At 53.4% G+C, this 26,020-nt stretch overlaps 1 protein-coding gene across 1 annotated transcript in view; it reads right to left on the bottom strand.

Annotated features, from left to right (window-relative positions):
• Positions 1-26,020, bottom strand: part of PDE2A (phosphodiesterase 2A) — a 365,874-nt gene that overhangs the window by 75,040 nt on the left and 264,814 nt on the right. Inside the window, exons 5-6 of the mRNA XM_077841678.1 lie at positions 1,513-1,622; positions 729-784 (exon numbers count right to left, since the gene is read on the bottom strand). Of these exons, the coding sequence (XP_077697804.1) occupies positions 729-784; positions 1,513-1,622 (166 nt within the window). The remainder of the gene's footprint in view (positions 1-728; positions 785-1,512; positions 1,623-26,020) is intronic.

Below are 26,020 nucleotides of genomic sequence, written 5' to 3'. Positions count from 1 at the left end.
GCTTCCGTTCCCGAGTCCACTAGGCCTGGGTTTCCACCGGGCCGCCCCGGGCTGGTCACTGCTAAAGTTAACGGGGAGCAGCGGCAGCCATGAAGGATGCTCCGGGCAGCCCAGAGATGGGTGGGAAGCCGGGAGCAGCCATCCACCCCATGTACCCCTCAGGAATCAACGCTTTGTATGGCCAGACTTGTGAGATCTGCCCCTCAGCCGGTGGCACCCATGTGAGGACACAGCTGTGGCAGGGGGGCAATCCTGGGCACCCATGTATGGAGGCTGCCCTTGCCCTGCCACCCCCAGGGCCCCGCAGTGGGCACATCCCATGCACCGATCAGATCCAAGCCCTTTCTGCAGCTGACGGCCACAAGGAGAAGTGCCTGTCAGTCCCCTGCAGGGACAGGCCCAGGGCCTGGGGCAGCAAAACACCCTCCCTTTCCGCCTGAGCTAAAGCCCAGGGAGCACGTGGCTGGGCCACCGTCGCCGGGCTGAGAGAAGCCAGTGTATTGGTGCTGTGTGGGGCTAAGCAGATGCTGCATTCCACTGCGTAGGTTCCTGCGTCGTATGGGGGGCCGGTCGGGGGTTGTGGGACCTGTCTCGAAGGGCTGTGCAATCCTTCAGCACAGACACCTCTGTATACAAAGGCTGGACCCAGGCTATGTCTTGGCTGCCCAGTTCCTCTGACCTGCCCCCTTCCAGCTTTCTCCCCTTCACACTAGCTCCCATTCACTTACCAGGATGACAGCGACCACCTCCCCCGAGTCCTTGTCCACCAGTGGGTTTATCAACACTGCAAAGCAAGACAGCAAAGTCAGCCCAGTGCGGAGGAGATGCAAAACTAGGGCGATAATAGGGGAAGCAGGAGGGGGGCACATGCTGGCATTTGCAGACTTTGTGATGTCTGGTGAGATACCACAGATGGGTAGCTATCCATCCATCCACCTCATGTACGCTCCTTTCCATCCATCCATCCATCCATCCATCCATCCATCCATCCACGCCATGTAACCTCCACTCCATCCATTCATCCATCCAACCCATATACCCTGCTCACCATTCATCCAACCCATACACCCCATTATCTATCCATCCATCCCATGTACCCTGCTCTCCATTTCTCTATCCATTCATCCATCCCATGTACCCCCCTCCACCTATTCATCCAACCCATATATCCCCCTCTCTATTCCTCCTTCCCTCCCTCCATCCATCCCATGTAGCCCCCCTCATCCATCCCACATCCACCCCTGCATCCACCCCATGTTCCCCTCTCTCCATCCATCCATCCCCGCATCCACCCCACGTTCCCTCCTCTCCATCCATTGACCTATCCCATGTGCTTCGTGGTCTGTCTCTCCCTCGTACCCCACGGCAGAGCTGTTGATCGATCTCTCTGTGCCCTGCACGTATCACTGCGGTAACTGAGCACTAGTCCATCAGAAACGCAGAGGATGAGACACGAGGACTCCTGCTCCCCCACCCCCACCCCCACGTTGTCCCACCCCGGCCTCTTCCTACCTTGCTTATCAGGAGGCAAAGGTGCCGCCAGGCTGCCCATCGGTTTGCCCTGGAGCTCCGACTGGGGCAGCCCATTGCATCCCACCTGCTTCTGCTTGAGGACGGCATCTCTGGAAGCACAAGAGCAGAAGACACAGCTCTGAGCCAGCCCGGGCACAGATGGCGCTCCAAGGAGAGCTGCTGGAGATCAGGCGCAGGCTCCCCTAGCCACCAGGGATGGGATGGAGACAGCCCGCTCCGGCCTGGGAGACAGGCAGTCTGACTGGCACCCCTGGCAGTGCCAGAGTGCTCAGAGCCTGCACCTGACCCGCCGGGAACCAGGGCCGAGCTGGGCGAGTGGGTGGCACTCCATATAGACCAATGGCACTTGTTTCTCTGGCTGGAACTGGGCTAACAAGTTTAGTCTCAGACACGAGCACTAGAGACAGGGCTAAATGCATCACCAAGGCTGAACCTTGCCCTGCTTGGGGCTGGAATTCATCCACAAACCCAGATTTGAATTTCGACAGTGGAAAAAGCAGGGGGCCCAAACCCCAACCAACGAGCACTTGAATCCACTGATTGTATCCAATATTCCTGTACTGTCACAGTGGATAGAGTGAGGGCTTTTCTGGAAGCAGGTGACACGCTGGTGATCCGTCTCACTGTGAAATGTCTGTATGAACCCTACATTGATATTATGCTTTAAAGTCTGTGACCAACCAAAGGGAGACAGGAGGACAGGCAGATCTGTCTCCAGGTCTCCAGCTTAAATTAAGCAGTGTGGAATCAAAACACTGGAAGCTCCATTTACATACGAATCGGCAGGGGGCCATAGGAAGTCTCCAGGAAGCAAACAACAGCAGGAAACCTTCCTGGCTCTTGATATAGAGACTTTGGGGTCACATAAGTGGGCAAAAAGACATTTGCATTATCCCTCTCCTGCGGGAACACAAATAAAGCAGCATTTTGAGGCAGAAAGGATGGATCCTGGCTGGAAAAGCCAGTCACGCTGGAGAAGGCGCTGGAAGCTGGGAAACCGTCTTGACCAAGAACTCGAGCTGATTACATTGGGGTTTTAGTCTTAGAAGCCGGCTTTTCTTTGCTTGTAACCCTTCCTGTTGTCACTCCTTGTACTTGGCATCACCTAACCCAGAGACTTTCTGTTTAATAAATGTGTTTCACTTTTACTATAACCCCACTCCTGCTGGGAAAGAAGAGTGTTTGTCAAACAGCAGTTAAATTAATCAATGGCGGTGCCGTGACTCCTAAAGTAGCAACAAATGTAAGATCATCTGCGAACGCAGAATGACAGAGGCTGTGCATTGCAGAGAGACATCTCTGAGCAGCTCAGGCTGGAGTTCCCTGAATGTCTCTGCTCGGCGCGGTTAAGGCAGGTAACGTCTCTGTCACACTGTCTGGAGCGGCTCGCGAGCAGGAGTGCCGACCTCAGGGCAGACTGTCAGAACACAGGGCAGACACCCCTAACCGGCCCTGTGTTCTGTAATTAGATTTCACCAAGCCAGTAACAAATGTGAACTCCTGGGTCACTCTACCAGGCTTACCATGGAGTCACAGCCCGTCCCCTTACACTCTTCAGTCTATCTGGCCATCCAGACAAACTGGACTTTGTGACAGGTTTCAGAGTAACAGCCGTGTTAGTCTGTATTCGCAAAAAGAAAAGGAGGACTTGTGGCACCTTAGAGACTAACCAATTTATTTGAGCATAAGCTTTCGTGAGCTACGGCTCACTTCATCGGATGCATAAGTAATGGCAAAGTTCTTGGTTCAGGCTTGTAGCAGTGACAGAATAAACTGCAGGTTCAAATCAAGTCTCTGGAGTCCATCCACAGCTGGGATGGGTCATCAGTCCTTTCTTCAATCCTGCTTCTTACCTCTGGAGGAACTTTGCTAAATACTGAAGCATTGAAGAAAGGACTGATGACCCATCACAGCTGTGGATGGACTCTAGAGACTTGATTTGAACCTGCAGTTTATTCTGTCACTGCTACAAGCCTGAACCAAGAACTTTGCCATTACTTATGCATCCGATGAAGTGAGCCGTAGCTCACGAAAGCTTATGCTCAAATAAATTGGTTAGTCTCTAAGGTGCCACAAGTACTCCTTTTCTCTTTGGACTTTGTGATGCACCAAAAATCACACCACCTCAAGTTTCTCCCAGCCTCAAGAGACCAGTCACTTACCCCAGATCAATCAGTACTCCAGATCTTACACCATAGACAACACAAGCAGGAAAATAAACCTATAGTAAATTAACTAAAGATTTATTAAATTAACTAAATTAAATTAACTGAAGATTTATTAGCTAAGAAAAAAGATTGAAAATTATTGAGAGGTTAAGGCAGGGAAACAAGTGAGCCACAGCTTGTAATTCCAAATGGTGGCAGTGATGTAATAAACTGCCAGTTCCCCAAAGTCTTTTCAGGATACCCGGATGGTCTCTGGGGATCTCTGCTTTACATCTGGTACCTTTCCTTGTAAGAGTCCAGACAGTCCAGAGAGGAAGGCTCTTTCTTTGAATCCATTCTTATATCTTCTTCTGAGAGAAGGCAAGCTGACCATCTCTCTACCCACTGGGCTTTTCCTTCGATGACTGACGGGGAGTGAGAAAGGCACTTAATCTTTTGACCTCCAATATCACACATAATGGCCACTTGCTTTGAAATCAGCATTTGCTGTTAAAGTCCTTAAGTCTGTCATTAGCATTTCCCAAGATGTCTTGGAAGGGTTGTTTAGTTACAGGGTACACACAACGTGAATGTTCGGTATTGCATTCTAACAGGAACAGAGACATGAAAACAGCACAAATAACGTCCCATTCGTTTTCATGAAGTTCACACACCCCATACACCGTTATACAGCTCGCCGGTACTTTGATGTATACTAACACACAACTGAATCAACCCGAATACGCTCTAGCATGGCCTGGTCTGCCAGTGCCGCAGTCTTGACCACTTTGCTGAGGAGGAAGACAGGCTGGCGTGGCAGGGAGCTGACCCACAGTCATATCTCCAGCGAAGCTCCCTCGTGCTGAGGCAGAGAGGTAACACCGGGGCCTGCAGCGTGTTACAATCCCCAAACGCCAGGCTGTCGGAGAGCCAGATCCAAGTCCTGCAGCCTGGCCTCAGCTCTCGGCGGGTCACAGAACCATAGACTCTGACCCACCTGCGCAGCAGGATCCTAGGACCAGGATCCAGAGCGCTTGCTGACCCGAGTCAGACTGATTTGTGTGTGGACAGAAAAGCGGCTGGGGCTCAAACCGGAGTGACAGCCCAGGCTCAGAGTGCGGTGTACAGTACAATTCTACAGCGGCGCTCCGGGCTCTTCCAGGATGAACCACTCCATCAATACAGGATCATGAGCTATTTTCAGTCTGTGCCCTGCCTGTCCCAGTCTTGTCCACTTTAAAGCCCGGCTCATCTAAACTGGTTTGGAGGAGCGTATGTGACCATGTTCATGTGGCCAAACCCTCATCCCGGGAGCAAGAGTAAATGTCTGTGCTAGGTCAAAATCCTGTTCCAGATTTACACCCTGGTCCCCAAGGGGTTTCCAGGAGCAATTTCCTCATTAATTACATAGAGAGAAATGTAGTCAGCAGTCCTCTAGCAATGGGCATCTCCTTTGTTCTGGAATCTGACAACCTCTCTCTCCTGGTTGTGAAGATAGAGTCTTTGGCATGAAATGAACTACAATGATTTATTTCTTTTACCATAGAAAAGAAAAACCCATATGCTCGTCTAAGGGGTGACCTGCCCACCTGAAATCCCCCTGGGCTGTAGGACATTTTTGCCTGCAGTTTGTCTGTACGAAGGAGACTGCATCTCTGATCCTTGCGTGCCCCAGGTCAAAGGCAACCACGGCATTGTTACAATACGTAAGAACCAGCAGGGCAAGGAAATTCTTTTAGCATGCAGTAATTCATCCTTCCCACTAGGGGCAGCACATGCTTGGGTCACCTTTGGGAGGAATGTGGTGAGGGAGGGTGCCCCCTGCAGGCCAGGAGGGCTAGAAAGTTAGCAGCTGAGCGTCCCAGGGGTGGCTCTTACGGCTGTGCTATTTAAAGGGCTACCGGCCGCCGGCAGTACCGTCCACCTGCAGGAGTGCTGATGACATGATCCATGTCTGAATGGGCCTGTCTGCATTAGCCGCCCCTGAGATCCATCACCCCCAGTGCTTACCGGCCCCGAGACAGAGATCGCGGCTTTCCACGCTGACCGATGCCTGTCTGCGGCTACTGTCTATGCAGGCAGCTGCTGCACTGGTGAAGGACGCTGGATTGGCAGCCGGGAGGAGAAGGATGTGCTCTGGTTCCCTCCTGGGCAGGAGAAGCCCCAGAACAAGCGTGGCTGATACCCACCCTCCGCCAGCCTGTCCAGCGCCGACTGGGAGGGACCAGCTCAGTATTTCAGTCCCTGGAGCCCAGTCACTGGCCAGACCTCCGCTGGGAGTGGCCACCAGGAACTCCAGTTAACTCCCGTTTTGCTGCCGCTTTGGCTGGTGGGAACACCCGGGTCCCAAGGGGGGTAGCACCAACTTGTGTCACGTAGGCCCCCGGCCAGCCATCGGGCAGAAATGGGTAAAATACGCTGTGCTGCGATCCCAGCGAGGGGCCACAGAGCCCCGCTGCCTTTCACTGGTGGAAACTTTTTCATCAAAAATGTTTGCCCAGGGAAAATGGCTCCTCGGCCACCGAGGCCATGTCACGCCCCCCATGAAGAACCGGAAACGGAAAACTAAAAAAAAAAAAAAAAGTTAAATATTTGGTTTCCCAAAACTGAAAATGCGCTTTTAAAAGGAGGGTTTCTTTGTTTGTTGTTGGGGTTTGTTTTTGTTTTTTTTTTTTTTTTGCGGGGGGAGGAAGAGATTGGTTTTTTAAAGGAATTTTTTCAGGATTTTCCACAAAAAGAGAATTGGGGTTTTTCAGACTTTGCTCTTGAGTCTTTCTCAGGAAAGGCTGGGGGCGGGGGGAATCCTGTGAGTCACACCAAGCAATAGTTTGAAGAGCCCGTTGGGGAGATGTCACGGACTGTGGGGGAGTCCAGGCCCTGCACCCCTCTTCCTGGGATTCACTGAGACTCTCAGCCAGCCAGTAAAACAGAAGGTTTATTGGACAACAGGAACACAGTCCAAAACAGAGTTTGTGGGTACACCCAGGACCCCTCAGTCAAGTCCTTCTGGGGGAGCAGGGAGCTTAGACCCCAGCCCTGAGGTTCCCTGTGTTCCTCCACCCAGCCCCAAACTGAAACTAAACCCCCCCATCAGGCTCCCTCCTGCAGCCTCTGTTCACATTCCTGGGCAGAGGTGTCACCTCCCGCTCCTGGCTCAGGTGACAGGCTCCCAGGGCACATTCCCAGGTCAACATTTCCCCCTCCCTGCTGCGTCACATCGTCACAGGAGAATGTGGGGGCTGTGTTGGTATCTTTAGTGGCTTGTTTTAAAATCCTTCTGAAGGTGGCTCTGGGAATCATTGCTGCCGAGCAGGAACGGGAATTGGTTCTGCTGAGCTTGATGAGAGCCAGCGGGGAGGGGAAGTAGGGGTTGTCTCCCTTGTACGCGCGTCTGCTGCTGGGCACACCCCACAGGTGACTGTGTATGGATGCAGACCTCTGGGTCGGACTCCTTGTGATTGTCTGTGTGTACGTGACTCTGTGTGCCTGTCTGTGGGGTCGTGTGAGGGTGCAGGTGTGTCTGTGTCTTTGTATAGGAGTGTGATTGTGTGTAAAATGCAGGATCTACACACTGTGTAAGTCTGGCCCCTAGAAGGGGAACTGGTCAGACCTAGGGGACAGTCCAGGAAGTTCACATAGGGACTGGAACGTCCCTCCAAGTCCGGGCTTCCGATTTGCCTCTAGTGCCCTGGCCCCAGCTGGCAGACAGCCCCCTTCCTCATGCCCCATGTGGGCCAGGCTCCCACTCCCTGGGCTGGGGGAGCGGTGTACGGGCAGGCACCTCCTCAGCGCCCGGCAGCAGGACTCCATCCCAGCCCTGACATTTCCACTCCCGCTGTGCCATCTCCGGGTAGTCCGCCCACACCGCAGCAGACACAGGCATTTGCAAATGTCACCAGTGCCCTCAAATTAAGCTCCTCTGAGCTCCAGCGTCTGGTTGCTGTGTCACTCCCTGGCAGCCGCGTGGGGCCCCCGGGACCAGCAGCCCCAGCTCTGTTTGGACGGGCTTGCCCCCGCAGAACCTGGCCCTGAGCTCCACGCCCGGTGGAAAGCGCCTCTGGCAGGGCCCATGGCTGCGCAGCACCTGGTGGAGGAGAGGCGCAGCAGGGAAGGGGTTAATATGCTCCTGGCCACCCACCTGGCTTTGCACCATCTCTGGCTGGAGCAGTGACTGACATCTCCAGCTGGGCCATGCTCAGTGCAGTCTGGATCTAGCAGGAACCTGGCTTTGAGCCCCTTCTCCTTCCCTGCAGTCCAGGCCCTAAGCTCCAGCTCTTCCTCCATCTGTCCAGGAATAAGTGACTGGCACCAGACCATGGCTGCAGGATTAACTCCCCCACCACCAGCCATCATGATACCCAAGTCTGGGCCTTGGACAGGCTTTTGCATCACGGCCTCTGCACGTCCCTGGGACACGGAGCCACTGAGCCTCCTGCCCAAGCTGCTAAGAATAGGAGGGACGTGTGCACCATGCACACAGCTGGGTGGGGACAGGAGCATGGGCCTGCCCGGAGGCGGCGCCATTGGGGTGTGGATGCGATTGCGTGTGTGATCTCCATGACACAGGGGTGACTCCGGAGTAACCCCAACTGAAATCAGCGGAGTTACTCCACCCACCTGATGGGTATTAAGGTCACTTGCCTCGTTCTGTTAAAGTCTCTGGTTTTGGTTGCTTCTGACGTTGCCACACGCACACCACTTGGGCTGAAATGTTCCACGCCAGGGGTCTGCCTCAGGCGGAACCTGGGTGGGAAATTTCAGCCAAAACAGCTCCACCAGCCCCGAGAAAAAGACATTGTTTTTGCTCTTGTTAAAAAAAAAAACCACACACCGGCTGCCTTTTCTTTGGCTCTGACCCACAGGCTCTGGGGTCCAAGCCCTGGCATTTTGCAGTGTGGACGCAGCTCAAGCTGCAGACCCGAGTCAGAAGGTCTGTGCAGTGCAGCGTGGACGCGCTAGCATGGCCGTGAGATCCGGCTCCAGCCATTGTAAGCCCAGGTATACAAGCCAGTGTGGACGCTCAAGGATGGCTTGGAAACCCCTACAGACCTGGGTTCCCAACGCACCGACCCTCTAGCACAGCCAGCACCCTGCTCTCCGCTGCAGGGTCTAGGGGCTGCTGAAATACAAATGCAATTATCACAATAATCCACCTCCCGTCAGCTTGACAAGCTGCCGTTTATCGCACCCTAATTGCCAGCTCCAGCTTTCGACATGGCCAATCAAGCCCCCAGGCAGTTGCAGCACCGGGCAGCGCCTGGATCCGGACTCCTCGTGTGTGACGAGCGTGCAGCCATCCAAAGCGTCAGACTGATCCCCCAGATCGGCCCCCAACTGTTGTGGTGCAAATGCATTTCAATAATCGGATAAGAGGGCGGAGTCTGGGTAAGAGGGCAGAGTCTGGGGGGGGGCGCAGATGGCTGGAAAAATCAAAGGCGGGGCCGGGGTTTTGTAAGTTCCCATCTGGAGTTTTCAAAATCAAAATAATAATTTACATGAGGTTGTTTTCTTAAATGATTGAGCCAAATTCTGCCGGCAGCTGAGCGAGCTCTGCACCAGATCCCTGGGCTGGAGACATGCGTACCTGTAACCCTACACAGAAAGCTGGGTGTAGAACCCACGGCCTTCTGCTCTGCAAACCCAAGTGCCTCCCCACTGAGCTGAGAGCACTCCCAGCTGGTGCAGCCAAAGGGAGACTTTTATTCTGTCTGGGCCCAGCCACGCTTTGATTTCATTCCTTTGCCTTTTAAAACGACGAGCTGGGCCCATCTCTCGACACCCGTCCCGCAGCACGCGTGGCACGAGATTGTCTGGGTGCGTCCGGCCAGGGGAGCGCGTCTGTGCTCAGTGGGACTGTGAGGAGGTGTGGACCGGCGCGGTGGGCGTGGGCTGTGGATTGGCAGAGGTGCTGGGTGGGTGTTGGTAGGACGGCTCCCCGATCACCCCCCCGTCTTTCCGCCAGCCCTCCCCTTCCCACGGCCCAGATGCTGGCGCGTGGGCTGATGGCTGGCACCTGGCCAGAGGGCATCTCGGCATCGCTGCTCATGGGACGTCTCCCTGCAGCAAGCCGCTGTCGCCAGCCCCTTCTGGCCCCCACAGCGGCTTCGTGCATGGCCGCCTTTCCAGCCCTGGGCTGTGAGCAGGGAGGGGAGGCCCGCGGGAGCGTTCTGGGGGCACCTCCCTGTTTGCATAGCAGGGGAGAGGCCGCCCCTCAAGTCCATCTGCTAGTGCCAAGGGGTGGGATGGGCCCCCCTCCAGCGACTGGAGACATACGGATGTGGCTATCGCCGCACTTCGTTCCCCCTGCAGACTTCCCTGGCTCATGCAACTGATACCACCTGTGGCTACCGGGGTCCCTGGTTCAGATCCCCACGCAACCTCCACTCTCTGATCTCTGCCCTCTGATCCCCCATGTTTGGGGCAGAAACTGAACGAGACGGGAGGCGCAATTTGTGCCCAGCGAATGGCAGATGCCCGCAAACCCTGACTCCAACAGGCAGCCAGGGGTGCAGAGAATGGCCTCACCCGCAAGGGGCTCCCCTGGGCTTCGCAGAGCTGAGTGTTGTTCATGGCACACACAGCTGTCCTGAGATCGAGGGGAGCCATGTCTCTCCAGCTGCTTCACGATGGTTTTTAGTAGGAAAGGGCGTTTCCACCCTCTCTCTCCAGCCTGGCTCTGTTCCCACGCCACCCCTAAGGCCTGTTATCTTCCAGGTCAGCAGGAGATGGTCACACCATGGGGCGTAGGACACACAGCCAGGCGGATCAGATAGTAGTAGGGCAGGGCTACAACCCCATTGCCCAGAGGGGAACTGAGGCACAGAGGACATAAGAACACAATGTGACATTATGCCCCATATTCTTCATAGAAATATGTTTATGATGTGAATATGGCATAACTAAGATGTATCTTATGCCAGATTGGTCATGTGAGATATCATTGGAAAGGTTATGATTTGCTGACTATGATTATCTTATTTGTATGCATGTATCATTTCTGTATCTGACATTAGGAATATGAACTATGTAACAATTACAACTGTCTTTGCACCCAGGGAATGCTCACCAGACAGAACGCAATCAGCCTGGAATGGGCCATTAGGAAGGACAATAGGACTTTGAAGATACTAATCTCCAAGCTTCCTGGGATGTTGCCTTGACACTGAAGGATCATGTGATCATGTCACCTGGTACTGGACACCATCTTGGACTGCTGGTATTTTTCCACAAGGAGGGAGTGGGGATCATACTGGGAAACAAAGGATTCCCGCCATATGTAAATCCTATTTAAGGCTGCGGAGTGAGTTAATCTTCATTCGTTCTTCACTGAATCCCCACCCAGGATGACTGCTGGAGACATCGAAGAAACAAAGACAAAAGGGAAGGGGTGGGGAGTATCGAACCAGGGCTGGGAATGGTGTCTGGACCGTGAAGGTTATACCGGGAGTTCTAAGCTGCAAGGAAGAGCTGTCTGTCCACAAAGAAATTCTGCAATCTGCTTAAAAGAACAGTTAGGGTGAGAAATTACTCCTTGTAGCCATTTCCTTTAGTGTATAAAGTTTAGTTTGTGTGTTTGTTTCATTTGCTTGGTAATCTGCTTTAATCTGTTTGCTTTCCCTTATAATTCCCCTCCAGCACCGCCTCCTCTCCTCTCCTCCGCCCCCCCAGCACCGCCTCCTCTCCTCTCCTCCGCCTCCCCAGCACCGCCTCCTCTCCTCTCCTCCGCCCCCCAGCACCGCCTCCTCTCCTCTCCTCCGCCCCCCCCAGCACCGCCTCCTCTCCTCTCCTCCGCCCCCCAGCACCACCTCCTCTCCTCCCCTCTGCCCCCCCAGCACCGCCTCCTCTCCTCTCCTCTGCCCCCCCAGCACCGCCTCCTCTCCTCTCCTCCGCCCCCCAGCACCGCCTCCTCTCCTCCCCTCCGCCCCCCCCCAGCATCACCTCGTCTCTGGACGGGCGGAGTGAGTGGGCTCAGTGGGATCTGCCCTGCTGGTGGCCCAACAGCCTTCTCTTCTGTCACTCATGCCCTCTGCCAAATTCCCTTCTCCCTCTGACGCAGGCCGTCCAGGGAACTTTTAACTCACTCATTCAAGGCATGCCCGATGACCGATTCATTTTATGGTGTCTGTTGTATTTTAACCCCCCTCCCCCCCGAATACAGAGACACGTTACTGGAGTGACAGGCGTCCCATCACTCATCACAATAGGTGTTACAGAGCAGACTCTGGACAGCCCCTGAGGGGCATAGGTGGAGCTGTGTGAGGGAAGCCCAGGCAGCTGCGGGTCAGGACTGAGGGCTATTGGAAGAGCTGCATGTGGGAAGCCCAGGGCTGGGATAGCAGGGGCTGCGGGTGAGGAGGGAGGGCACAGAGTGTAGGTGAGGGAGGCTTGCCCAGTCTCTGTCCACACTCGGTATGACTAAGGTCTGTAAAATAACCTAGAACTGCTAGAAGTTTGCAGGGAAACAGGAGCCATGAACCCTGGGGATCATCATAGCCAGGCCCGCAGGGGATGGGGAAGGCTTCCCTGCCAGGAAGGATGGGAGCTGAGTGAATTCTCTTGGAAGCCGTGGTGCCATCCAGGACAGAAGGGGACCCTGGAGCTGTGGAACGGAACAGGCCATGATCAGCCCCGGGTATGAGTTTTCACTCAGGGTCCCCGCTCCGGTCAGCACGCAGCAGGTTGCCTTCTTCTTCTTCTTCTTCTTCTTCTTCTTCATGTGGCTGATCTAAATGTAGAGCAACAGCATCATTTTACACTCAGATGGTTAAGCCAGATAATTGCGTCTGGAGTAGTGGAGTGTGTCGCTGTGACGCTCCTGCATATTTGAGACTCGGGCACTGAGTCGTTCTGTGGTCCCTGGTCTGTTCCGGATGACCACAAGCACACACGGGAGAGTCTTTAACTTTCCATCTGTGCAGCAAGTATCCGCATCTGCCATGCTTTGGGTGGATGCGGTTTAGGGCTGCCCATGAGCTTTGTGGGAGAGCAAAGCCAGGAATCTTCTGTGTCAGGTCCTTCACAAGGGGTGTGATTTCTCATGAACTCTATCCAGCTTTCCAAGCTTCACCAGGGTCTAAGTCGCCTTGCTGAAGGTTAAATGCGTGGGTCCAAAAGGGCTTACATGACTTGGAGCAACGGTGAGGGACATTGTTAAGGCCCTGGTGGATGAGAAGACGTTTGTTTCCCACGAGCCTCTGGAATCCCCGCAGGTCCATTTATCGTGGAAAGTTGATCATCAAAGACCAGAGATTCAGGAGCTAGTGAGTGAGAATATTGGGTTCTATATAAAAGCCCAGCATAGGGCTTTCTAGAGCCCATGCGTAACTCACACAACATTCCCCCGTCTCCAGCAGGAGCGCTTCCCCCAAGTCCTTTCCCCCACATGCTGGCTGAAAGCCCCTTTCATAAGATCAAACCTGCCTTCCCAGATTGAAGGACACCCCAGGCGTCCCTCCGCACCCTGGATACCCAGACCAGATCTTCGATCTACACCTGAAACCAGCCTGTGCCTCTTCCAGTTAATTTCCTTCCGCTTGCTCTTCATTAGCATCTGACTCAGCTTGCTAACAGACAGCTATTGTGCAGCATACAATACCCAGTGATCCACTCAGGAGATAAGTGTCCCTCCCTTCCTTGCTGGAGAAGCTTGTCTCAGGGCATGCTCCCTTGGAGTGACCTGCTTTCAGTACCAAGTCGAGACATAGACATGACTCCTCAGCCACACATTATCCGGACGTACATCTCACCATGGAGGGATAGCTCAGTGGTTTGAGCATTGGCCTGCTAAACCCAGGGTTGTGAGTTCAATCCTTGAGGGGGCCATTTAGGGATCTGGTCAGAAATTGGGGATTAGTCCTGCTTTGAGCAGGGGGTTGGACTAGATGACCTCCTGAGGTCCCTTCCAACCCTGATATTCTGTGATCATCAGTGACCTTACATGGCATTATGTTGGTGAACGCAGAGGATCCAGTTACCCCTAGGCACCCCCAGGCCTTCTCCTGGTTGGCACCAAGAGGTGCTTGGATTACACCAGGCCTGTGGCCCAGAAAGGAGCAAACCACCCTGTTACACTGCTATGGTACAGATGGGGACCAGCGGCACAGGGAGATCAGGTCACACAGGGAGGCTGGGTCACAGCTGGGCATTGGGGCTAGGTCACAGGAGTCCCACACCAGTGCATTCACCACCTGGCCAGCCTGTGTCTTGACTTAGCCCCAAAGGCTTGTCACGCATGGACAGAATAAGCAAGGAGTGGGGAGAGAGAAATATCTTTTCTAATGTCTTTGAATTAGAGTTGTCTTAGCTCTTACTCCGAGTCACAGTAAGCTAAAAAGGTGACTTTTCAGCCCCTTTCATGTTTCGTTACCACAGCGTGTTGCATTTAACGTCATTCAGTGTCTGTGCTCGTTTGCAATTAGCTGGGGAAATTACAGCTCTTTGGACAAGAGGCGCTCCAGAAGTGGCCGATATGACCCACCATTGGGAGGGAACGATTGGACGCTCCAATGAGAGCTCTCCTCTTTGGCTTCAATCCTCCCGCCTTCTTCCGCTAGCCGCCTGGGGATCCATTTCCTGGGCCCATGCCCCTCGGGCAGCCCGCTGTGACAGGGCAAAATGTCTGCACAAGCATTGTGCACTGGGGCAAGTGATTGTCCGAGGGGCACAGCTGTGGGCAAAACAGGACAATCTTGCGTACATCTCCCAGGCTGCGGCTCTTCTCCTGTTACCACTTCTCATCCTCACCTGGCTGCTTCTCATTACCATGCCCCGTTTTGCTGCTCTGAGAGGCCGATGAGACGTGCCGGGAGCATTTGAAGGAGGGAGGGTTCATGTCAGCCGTGCCGTGAGGGCTGCGATGCTACGCCGAAAGCTTCTCCAACGGGGCTGTCCCTCAGGAAGCCGGTGGCAATGGGATTCTAAGCAATAATGTTGGCGCCTGTCTGGCCCCTTGTCATGCACAGAGCACTCTGCAAAGGTGTTGCTGTTATCCCCATTTCACAGGCCAGGAAACTGAGGCACGGAGAGATGAAGTAACCTGCCCAAGGTCACTCGTAGGTCACTGTTGGAGCCAGGAAGAGAATCTAGGGTTCCTGACTCCCAGCCCTGCACTCACTCTGCTAGGATACAGCTCCCAAATGGCGGGCCCAACAAACCCTGAAATAAACTTTACTTCTTACCCTGTGGATGTGGTCATACTCCCAACTCAAAGATACTGCCTATGGGGATGCACAACAATGCAATATTGGGAGAACAGGAATCACCATTCCAGAAGAGACAAATAGTTCATCTGATCTGTTATTACTCATGTTGTTATGTCTTCCTAAGCTCGTGAATAAATATCCTGCAGCAGGGAGTTCCATCGGTTAACAAAAATAGCCGGTAAGCTCTTTGGGGCAGAGGCTGTATTTTTGTTCGGTGTTAGTACAGTGCTGAGCACAATGGCATCCTGATCTATTGCTGGAGCTCCTGGTTGCTACAGTAACACAAATAAATAATAATAAATACAAAGAAATATTTCCTTGTATTCAGATCTGATGCCTTCTTAGTTTCCAAGTGCCATTTTGTGGGCTGCAGAACCATTCACGTATGGACGGTTGCAATCACCATGTGAGATAGGTCATTATTAGCCCCCAGGCTACAAGTGGGGAAATGAGCCGCACCGGGATGAAGGGACTTGCCCAAGGCCAGGCAGGCAGGCAGTGGCAGAGCTGGGAACAGACCCTCCGTCTCCTAGCTAGTGCCACGAGACCAGATGAGTCAGGTATTTGCAAACCTGGAGCTACGTAGAAGCTGAGGCCCAATGTTGGGGTGCCTGCAGGCTTCAGGGGGCACACTGGGAAGTTAATCTTGGGGCTACCCATGCCCAGCTGCCGTGGTGGTTAGCACTGTGGAAATTAACCATACAGGAGTGACCCCCCACCAACCCACAACCCACGCCTGGATCCACCCTGCCTGCACTCGTTTATACTTGTCCACCCCCCGCCCCTCCCCCCGCTCATTAGCTGACCAGGCCTGGATCCTGACGTCATGCCCTCCTGGCCCTGCGGAGGGCTGCTAGCCCAGGTGTCCATGCTGGGCCGGGGTGCACATGGCCCATGGAAAGGTAATGACTCAACAACCAGGGGGAGCCATTGACGCTCTCACTATGAAAAACTACATCCAGCTTCTTCTTTTGCTCTTCGAAAATGGTCCTGGGTCTGGTGGCTCAGCTGACACAAGCTGTGGGAGGTCTCAGCTCTGTTCCTAACAGGCAGATACTCACCTCACCATTCCCTGCCTGGCTTTGAACCCAGGACTTTTAGTATTAAAAGCATCTGGCGCCCTTAGTGAATGGAATTACATTAGCGCTCAGTCACTAAATTCATCTATCTTTAGCTTAGCTACTCAGCCGCCCTCCATTTACCAGTAGGGGAGCACGCCACAATCTTTAACGTATGTATCCTAACACCCGCCTTTGAGGCAGGACAGTGCTGTTATCCCCATTGTATAGATGGGAAACTGAAGCACGAAGTGTCTAAGCAACTTGCCCAGGGTCACACAGGGAGTCTGTGGCACAGCAAGGACTTGGGTTCAAGTCTCCAAAGTTTCAGTCTAGCTAGTGTCCTAACCTCCGGATCGTCCTTCGTCTCTGCATGGACCTGTCCATCAGCTGGTAGCAGTAGTAGGTGCTTACCCCCTGCGGACCAGGGATCATCACGCCCAGTGTGCCAGAGTGTCACATCCACACTGGAACTGGTCCCATTCATGGAAATCTCAGCGGAGTGGCCCCGCTCTGAACCAACCATCAAGAAGCACAGCGCTCCAGGGCCCTTGCAGCGGGCCAGCAGGGTTAGCCTGCACTGAGGCTGCATGTCCCATCCCTGGTCTGTCCTTTCGCATCCTGAGCTCTCAATCTGGCACTAAACCCACCGGTAAAGAGCCAGGGGCTGGATTAGGGTTCATCTGCAGCGCTGCGGCCCACGGGTTGCGAGGTACATGGGACACCCTGCCTCAAGTTTGTAGCCGCAACCGATCCAATAAACTCCCCCTACCCTGCTCCGTCCAGCCAGCAGCGCCAGACAGCGGGATTTGCAAAGGGAGATTAAAGCCAGGCTGCCCCTCCAGACGCCACGTGCTGCGGCTTTGTTTTTCATTTGGAAGAGCCCCGAGGGCGCTTGGCGGGGGCAGGATGGGAGAGACACAAACCGCTAAGACACGCGGGTGGGATTCATTCCTTTTCATGTCAAGTTTCAATTTGTCTCTGGTTCCGTCTGATCTGGTTTGTTTATGCAATTAACGGCGGCTCATTGAGGATATAAAGGAGATGAAAGAGGCCCAGACGGAGCCAACTGGCAAATGAATCAAGCGGATCAATAGAAACGGTCTCTGATATTTACCCAAACCATCACTATTTCCTTTGTCTTTCCTTTTATATCCGCATAGCCGCACGCTCCAGCCTACGGACACATTCCCCCGGCCCACACGTGCGGCTCATGTGAATATTAACAAGGCACGGTCACTCCATGGGCCTTCCGACGTGGAGTCGCTTTGTCCCCGCTCCCCTCAAGTCGAGAGAACAAATCAAATCTGTTTTTTTTAGGTTGGACTTTGTCATTATCTGGGCTTTGGGTTTTTCTTTGTTGGAATCCACTTCTGATCCCTGCGTGAAGAAAAGGAAATTAAGAGAGGGGAAGAGAGGGGACAGGGGACACCAGTTTCCATGGGGATAGTAGGACTGTGGTAATATGAGAAATTATTTTGTTAAATGAGCCATGAGCCAGGAGTCGGGGCCCCATAGGTGTGGTGCAGACACAGGATCAGAGAAGTGTCGAGCTGGAAGAGACCTCGAGAAGTTGTCAAGTGCAGCCCCCTGCGCTGAGGCAGGGCCAAGTAAACCTAGACCGGCCCTGACAGGGGTTTGTCCAGCCTGGTCTTAAAACCTCCAGTGAGGGGGTTTCTACAACCTCCTTTGGAAGCCTGTTCTAGAGCTTCACTGCCCTGAGAGTTAGATAGATTTTCTTAATATCTGACCTAAATCTCCCTGGCTGCAGATTAAGCCCATTGCTTCTCGTCCTACCTTCCGTGGACATAGAGAACAATCAATCACTGCCCTCTTTATAACAGCCTTTAACGAATCTGAAGACTAATATCGGGTCCCCCCTCGGTCTTCTTTTCTCAAGACTAAACTTGCCCAGGTTTTTAACCTTCCCTCCCAGCTCAGGTTTTCTAAACCTTTGATCATTTTCGTTGCTCTTCTCTGGACTCTCTGCAATTTGTCCGCGTCTTTCCCAAACTGAAAAGGAGTACTTGTGGCCCCTTAGAGACTAACCAATTTATTTGAGCATAAGCTTTCGTGAGCTACAGCTCAAGTGAGCTGTAGCTCACGAAAGCTTATGCTCAAATAAATTGGTTAGTCTCTAAGGGGCCACAAGTACTCCTTTTCTTTTTGCGACTACAGACTAACACGGCTGTTACTCTGAAATCTGTTTCCCAAACTGGAGACAGTTCTCCCGCTGAGGCCTCACTAGCGCCGAGTAAAGTGGGACAATGACCTCCCGTGCCTTGCATACGACACTCCTGTTAATACACCTGTGATGCTGGCAGGCTGGGTGCCAGCTCATGCCAAGATCCCCATGTCTCAGCTGGACACAAACAGAGCGGGAATCCGTCTGGCTCATTTGTGGGGTGATAGTGATGAAATAAGTATGAGAATTGTAAGAAAGGGTCTGGTGTTTAGACTATTGAATGCTTGTGAGTTGCTGCCTGCATTGATCCTTCCGGTGATATCTGTGTTCCAGAGTCTATGTCTACACTATGCAGCTTTTAGCGACACAGCTGTAGTGAAATACTTCCACCCCCAACCAGCCGCATTAGCGTTGTCCGCAGGAGAGCTCTCCTGCAGATAAAGCGCTGTTCACACCAGCGCTTGTTGTTGACAAAACTTGTCTTTCGGGGGCGTGTGTGTTTTTTTAACACCTCTAAACAACAAAAGTTGGCATCCACAAGCCAGCTAAGCCCCGATGTGCCCCACAACTGATGCCTGCTCGAAACCTGGCATCCCCAGTGGGTGGGGACCCTCAAACGAGGCCGGCGGATGCCTGTTTCACCGGTGAGGCCAACCCCACAGCAGGCCCTGAGCCGGCTTAACAGCTGATACCTGCCACACCAGAGGAGCCGGGGACAGCACACAAAAGACAGCGGGGCAGGGGGGTGGGCAGGGAGACCCAGGGGGAGCATGGCAGAGGGATGGAGCAGAAGCCAGGGCAAGAGAGAAAGGTTTGGCCGCTAAGGCATGACTGACCTGGACGGCTGCTCTGGCTTAGGTGCTTCACCCCAGGATCTGGATTATCTGGGCACCTGGCGCGGGTTCCACCGGGCAGCCACCCACCCAGGGTTAGGCAGTGCAATGCTAAGCAGAGCAATGCCGAAGCACCTCTGAGGACCTGGGCCTTACCGTGTGGCCAGACATGAGTGGCAAAGGAAAGGTCATTATCTCCATTTCCAGATGGGAAACTGAGGCACAGCTCGACCAAGGGACTGGCCCAAGATGGCACAGGGAGGCCACGGCAGGCTGGATTCCAAAGGTCTTTAGGCCCCTGAAGCTACAGATAGGCAGAGCTGGGTGCCGAGCTCACCGATTTCAATGGCACTTAGCGGCCTACCTGCAGCTTCGGATTGTGAAAATCCTGCCCGGCGCCGACCTGCAGCTTTGATGCCTAAAGCCCTTGGGAAGTCTGGCCCTGGGTACAGCTCTCCCAAGCCTAGCTCAGTGCCTCGCCCACAAGCCCCGCCTTCCTCTCCAATTCGTGCTCAGACGTTACCGTGACCTTAATAACCGACTTCCCGCTTTGAACGGCCTTTGCACACCCTCTCCCTTCCGAAGTCAGGCTCCGGCTCCCCTTTTAAACCCTCGCAGACTTGTAAACGCAACGCTGTCCCAAGCCAGGGCAAAGCTCTCCCCTCTGGTCTGCGCTACAAGATGGGCACCGGTCCCTGGATTTCTCAGGGCTGGTTCTCCCATAATCCCCTGGCAAAGCATCCCGAGAGCGGCTCTGCCCAGGCAGTACTAAGAGGCAGGCGATGGGCCCCTGGCACTCTCAGGGCCACAGACCAGCGAGCACAGTGTCAACGTGGATGCAGCCGCTTCAGGGCCCTCTGCTCTCACTCCAGCTGGGCGAAGTGGAGGGGAGTCCCTGGAGCGGAGATAACTCGATTAACTCAGCAGGGGAGACAGACCCGGAATGACGCCGGGGCGATCTGGAGTCACTAACCCGGTTTTCGCAAAAAGAAAAGGAGGACTTGTGGCACCTTAGAGACTAACCAATTTATTTGAGCATGAGCTTTCGTGAGCTACAGCTCACTTCATCGGATGCATACCGTGGAAACTGCAGCAGACTTTATATATACACAGAGAATATGAAACAATACCTCCTCCCACCCCACTGTCCTGCTGGTAATAGCTTATCTAAAGTAATCATCAGGTTAGGCCATTTCCAGCACAAATCCAGGTTTTCTCACCCTCCACCCCCCCACACAAATTCACTCTCCTGCTGGTGATAGCCCATCCAAAGTGACAACTCTTTACACAATGTGCAGGATAATCAAGTTAGGCCATTTCCTGCACAAATCCAGGTTCTCTCACTCCCTCACCCCCCTCCAAAAACCCACCCCCATACACACACAAACTCACTCTCCTGCTGGTAATAGCTCATCCAAACTGACCACTCTCCAAGTTTAAATCCAAGTTAAACCAGAACATCTGGGGGGGGGGGTAGGAAAAAACAAGAGGAAATAGGCTACCTTGCATAATGACTTAGCCACTCCCAGTCTCTATTTAAGCCTAAATTAATAGTATCCAATTTGCAAATGAATTCCAATTCAGCAGTTTCTCGCTGGAGTCTGGATTTTAAGTTAGATTTGTGCAGTAAATGGCCCAACTTGATTATCATGCACATTGTGTAAAGAGTTGTCACTTTGGATGGGCTATCACCAGCAGGAGAGTGAATTTGTGTGGGTGGGTGGAGGGTGAGAAAACCTGGATTTGTGCTGGAAATGGCCTAACCTGATGATTACTTTAGATAAGCTATTACCAGCAGGACAGTGGGGTGGGAGGAGGTATTGTTTCATATTCTCTGTGTATATATAAAGTCTGCTGCAGTTTCCACGGTATGCATCTGATGAAGTGAGCTGTAGCTCACGAAAGCTCATGCTCAAATAAATTGGTTAGTCTCTAAGGTGCCACAAGTACTCCTTTTCTTTTTGCGAATACAGACTAACACGGCTATTACTCTGTAACCCGGTTTTCTACGCTGTTCCGCTTCGCACAGTTAAACTGTCAGCAAGGCCCTTTTCCAAGCCAGCCCGGCCTCCTGCTAGCACGGCCGCCTGCGGTGGGCTCCAGGCTGGGGGTTGGCACCGGCCTGCCCCAGAGGGACCTGGTTCAGAGGGGCGGCAGGTGGGAATAGACTGGGATGGTCTCAAGTCAGCCACATCATTCTGCCGGATCCCAGCGAGCTTGGCTCATCCTCTCTCCCTGAGGGCAAAGCACAGCGAGATCTGCCGTACCGCGGGAGGACACCGTGGGGCAGGGCGGTTTTCCCGCAGCCCTAGGAAGCTAAGGCAAGAAGATGGAAGAGATGACCCACCAGGCTGGGGGTGCGGACGCCTCTGGGTAAGAACGCCGGTGGGTCCCTTTCAATCCACCCCTGGGCCCCTGAGTAAACAGCCGGCCTGCCTCTCTTGGCCCATCGCCAGCTCACAGGCTCAGCCCTGGTCTACACTTACAGGTTTTGCTGGCGTGGGAGAGTGAAACACGTATCCCCTAGCAGCATAGCTGTGCCCTAGCATAGACGCAGATACACCAGCAAATAAAAAGACAGAAGAGATTCCGAGTAGCTTTCCCCAGCGTAACTTCTGTCATTTGGGAAACCGGTATACACTAAACTGCAAAAGCACCCGTCTTCCAGTACGAGCCCCGTCTCTGCTAGGAGCACAGCTGTACTGGTAACCCTATGTAGCGGAGACAAGGCAGCGGTTTCACGCCCACCCAGCCTGTCTCTGCCCCCCGGCTCTCATCTGCTGTCATTAAGCCAGCAGGCGTGACTTTGTTGTTTGCTCACTCTGATTTTGTGCCGTCTGGGCCAGAGAGAAGATTCCTTTGCTGTTGCGTACAGGCTGCGAGGTCCCTGGCCTGTCCCGCCTGCAGCTCACGGGCCGACCCAGAGGTCCTCACTGCAGCTTTCCTCAGTCCTTCTGTGGGACGCTCTGTTCTGGGTGTAGGGTAGGGGCCACTGCTTGGGGTGGGTGTGACGGGGGGTATTCCGTACGGTGGGTGAGGCGGGACATGGTCCTTGAGCCCATCTTCCCGATGGAGGCCTCTGCTTCTTGTCTCGTCCAGGGTCCAGCCAGAAGGGGTCAGCCGTGAGACAGGCACACGTGTTCCCGACAACGGGGCACAAGAGCGAGAGGTTTACTGGAGACCCGCCATCTGGTGCATGGCCACTTATCCCCTTTATGGCTGTTTGTGCAGCAGGATCCTGCTTGTGCTGAAGAGTGTTTTATGGCTCAGTATACACAAGAGATACACCTGGGGTGCGTGTCTATGTACCGTTTACAGCACCTTCCCTTTTACAACTGTTTGCCTACGGGCTTTTACCGCAGCTGTGGCAATGAAGCCGGGGCACTGCCCAGCAATCTCCTGCAGCCCTGCCCAATTCAAACAAGGAGCGGTGCCAGGTCCCACGTCAGAGAGCAGGGACTGCGCACCTGATGGTTAGGGTGACCAGATGTCCTGATTTTATAGGGACAGTCCCGATTTTTGGGTCTTTTTCATATATAGGCTCCAATTACCCGCTGTCCCAATTTTTCACATTTGCTGTCTGGTCACCCTACTGATGGTCCCAGTAAGACCGCGCCTGGAATAGCGTGGCCAGCTCTGGATGCACCCTGTTATCAGTGGGATGTCAACAGATCGGAGGTAATTCAGAGCAGAACAAACATGGCAATTAGGGATGGATCTATGACTAAGGAAGAGGAAAGCGTGCTGAGTTTGGCTGCACGGCAGATCGCGTGGGGGTAGCACTGATGGGTGTGAATAACCAGCCGCTCGCTGGGACTCATCTCCCCCAGCTGCAGAACAGGGCTGAGAAGGCTTCTTCTGTCCGTCTCGTCCAGCGAGGCTGTGAACTCTCTCACTGGGTGTGCGTGCAGTGCCTAGCACAATGGGGCTCCGAACTCGTTCAGGGCCGCCCGGTGTCCTGCCTTACAAAGCACACAATACGCAGGCTCCTGGCCATTCCTGGACATCATGCCCTTGCACAGGTTAGGCCAAATCTGGGTCAGAGCCCTGCCCACATGCCCAGTGGAGCGGAGGTTTCAGGGCAGTGCAATGAGCCAGCCGCCCCTCCGCATGCCATCAGCTGCTTTCTAGCCTGAGCAGCATGCCTGGTTAATCCCCGCCCTAACTGAATGATCAACAGCAGGCTCGAGACAAGCCAAGCAGAGCGCAGCCCCGTTGAATGCCCTGATCTGATCAGCAGTGATGGTGCCTCCTTTGGCTCACAGCCCCCCACTTTCCACAGGGCTTTAAAGGGACCCGGGGCCGACTGATCTGGCAACACATGGAATAAAACTGGTGCTCAGCTGATTTCCCCTTTCAGAGAGCCTTGGAGCCTCCCGAATAAGCACTGAGCAGCCAGACAGGAGCAACTCAGGGCCAGATGCACCCCAGGGCAAGAGGACGCAACAAGTCAGTGGATCTGCACTAGTTTACACCAGGCCTGCAGTCATCTTCTCTCATGACAAAGACAGCCCAGGGGCTCGGGAGCGTGGTCCAGTGGTTACAGCAAAAGCTTATGAAGCAGAAGGCCCTGTTTCCATTCCCTTGCTCTGCCACAGACTTCCTGCGTGACTGCAGGCAAGTCACTTAACTTCTCTGTGCCTCAGTTTCCCATCCCTGCAATGGGGCTAACAGCCGTGTCTCATGGGGGAGGGGTGTTGTGCGGGTACAGACTCTAAAAGACTGAGCTGCTCCGATGCTATGGCCAGACAGGTACTGGAGCTGGAGCTGGATTTACAGTGGCTGTGCCCGCATGTAACTGTTCACTTCCACGTAGTTACCTCCTGACTTACACCAGGGCAGCAGAGAGCAGGATCTGGCCCTGGGAGCATCCACTAGGAACGTGCACTGCCTGGCACTAGGAAAGGGTTAATCCAGCCTCCCTTCACCAGGGTTCAGCCTAGCGCCTGCTCTGTTTGTCCAGAGGAGTTCAGTGGTTGTTACTCTCTGGCCCTGCAGCCACAAGCTGCTGCTAAAGGCAGTAAACCTCTCTAAGGCAGAGAGAGAGAGACCTATTTTGTGGGAAATCGCTGCGGTGCAAGCCCTTTGCAGAGCCACGCGGGCCCCTGATGGGACGCAGAGGGAGTGAAAATGCGGGAGCTCAGTCCGTCATCTGACGTGACAGCGAACAGTTACATCCGTTGAAAAGGGTGGGCCCTTTTCTTAGCGACGCTGGTGTAAATCCGGAGTAGCCCCACTGAAGTCTGTGGAGCTGCTGGGCCACAGAAATGCAGGATCTAGGCTAACGTGCAGTGGCACGGATACGCCTTTCTCGGCCACACTGGGCCAGATTCTGACCTCAGCGAGCCTGGTGTAAATCCGGAGGGGCTCTGCTGAAATCCGCGATTTCTGCAGCACCGTGCGAGCAGGAACAGCAAAGCAGGTTACAAATATTATTTTTGCCATCGCTCTTCTGAAGCACAGAGGTATGATCCTCATGTTACAAATGGGTAAACTGAGGAACAGAGTGGCAAAGTGACTTGCCTCAGGCCACAGAGTGATTCAGCAACAGAGCAGGGAATAAAATATCAGTCCTTTGCTTTAAGCACTAGCCCCCGATTCCTTCACTTCCTCCGCTACTGACCGCTATTCCTACCTGCATGCCTCCAGCTTTCATCCAGCCCACACCACACAATCCATTGTCTACAGCCAAGCTCTATGATACAACCGCATTTGCTCCAACCCCTCAGACAGAGACAAACACCTACAGGATCTCTATCAAGCATTCTTACAATGACAATACCCACCTGCTGAAGTGAAGAAACAAATTGACAGAGCCAGAAGAGTACCCAGAAGTCACCTACTACAGGACAGGCCTAACAAAGAAAATAACAGAACGCCACTAGCCGTCACCTTCAGCCCCCACCTAAAACCTCTCCAACGCATCATCAAGGATCTACAACCTATCCTGAAGGACGACCCATCGCTCTCACAGATCTTGGGAGACAGGCCAGTGCTTGCTTACAGACAGCCCCACAGTCTGAAGCAAATACTCACCGGCCACCACACACCATACAACAGAACCACTAACCCAGGAACCTATCCTTGCAACAAAGCTCGTTGCCCACTGCGTCCACATATCTATTCAGGGGACACCATCATAGGGCCTAATCACATCAGCCACACTATCAGAAGCCCGTTCACCTGCACATCTACCAATGTGATATATGCCATCATGTGCCAGCAATGCCCCTCTGCCACGTACATTGGTCAAACTGGACAGTCTCTGCGTAAAAGGATAAATGGACACAAATCAGATGTCAAGAATTATAACATTCAAAAACCAGTCAGAGAACACTTCAATCTCTTTGGTCACTCGATTACAGACCTAAAAGTGGCAATTCTTCAACAAAAAAACTTCGAAAACAGACTCCAAGGAGAGACTGCTGAATTGGAATTAATTTGCAAACTGGATACAATTAACTTAGGCTTGAATAAAGACTGGGAGTGGATGGGTCATTACACAAAGTAAAACTATTTCCCCATGTTTATTGCCTCCCCCCCACCCCCCGCTGTTCCTCAGACCTTCTCGTCAACTGCTGGAAATGGCCCACTTTGATTATCACTACAAAAGGTTTTCTTTTCTCTCCTGCTGGTAATAGCTAACCTTAAGTGATCACTCTTGTTACAGTCTGTATGATAACATCCATTGTTTCAAGTTCTCTGTGTATATAAATCTCCCCACTGTATTTTCCACTGAATGCATCCGATGAAGTGAGCTGTAGCTCACGAAAGCTGATGCTCAAATAAATTTGTTAGTGTCTAAGGTGCCACAAGTCCTTTTCTTGTTCTGGATATGTTATCAAGCTGGCGTTGATTTGTTTTGTGCTTTGCATGGGTGACGAACTTGGGATAGGAGGCACCCCGGGGTGAGGGCCAGCCCAATGTCAAACTGGAGCTGATATCGGTGCATAGGCTGGTTCACCCCTAACCTGGAAGAAAAGGATGGAGACTGTGGCAGGAGACGCAGCCTCGGGTGGCAGAGAGCGGACTTGGCCTTTTGTTATGATGGAGGGACTCACCA

The sequence above is a fragment of the Eretmochelys imbricata genome, chromosome 1, assembly GCF_965152235.1.
Source record: "Eretmochelys imbricata isolate rEreImb1 chromosome 1, rEreImb1.hap1, whole genome shotgun sequence".
Taxonomy (NCBI): Eukaryota; Metazoa; Chordata; order Testudines; family Cheloniidae; genus Eretmochelys; species Eretmochelys imbricata.
The sequence above is the reverse complement of the archived record's forward strand: the minus strand, read 5'-3'. Positions and strand labels throughout refer to the sequence as shown.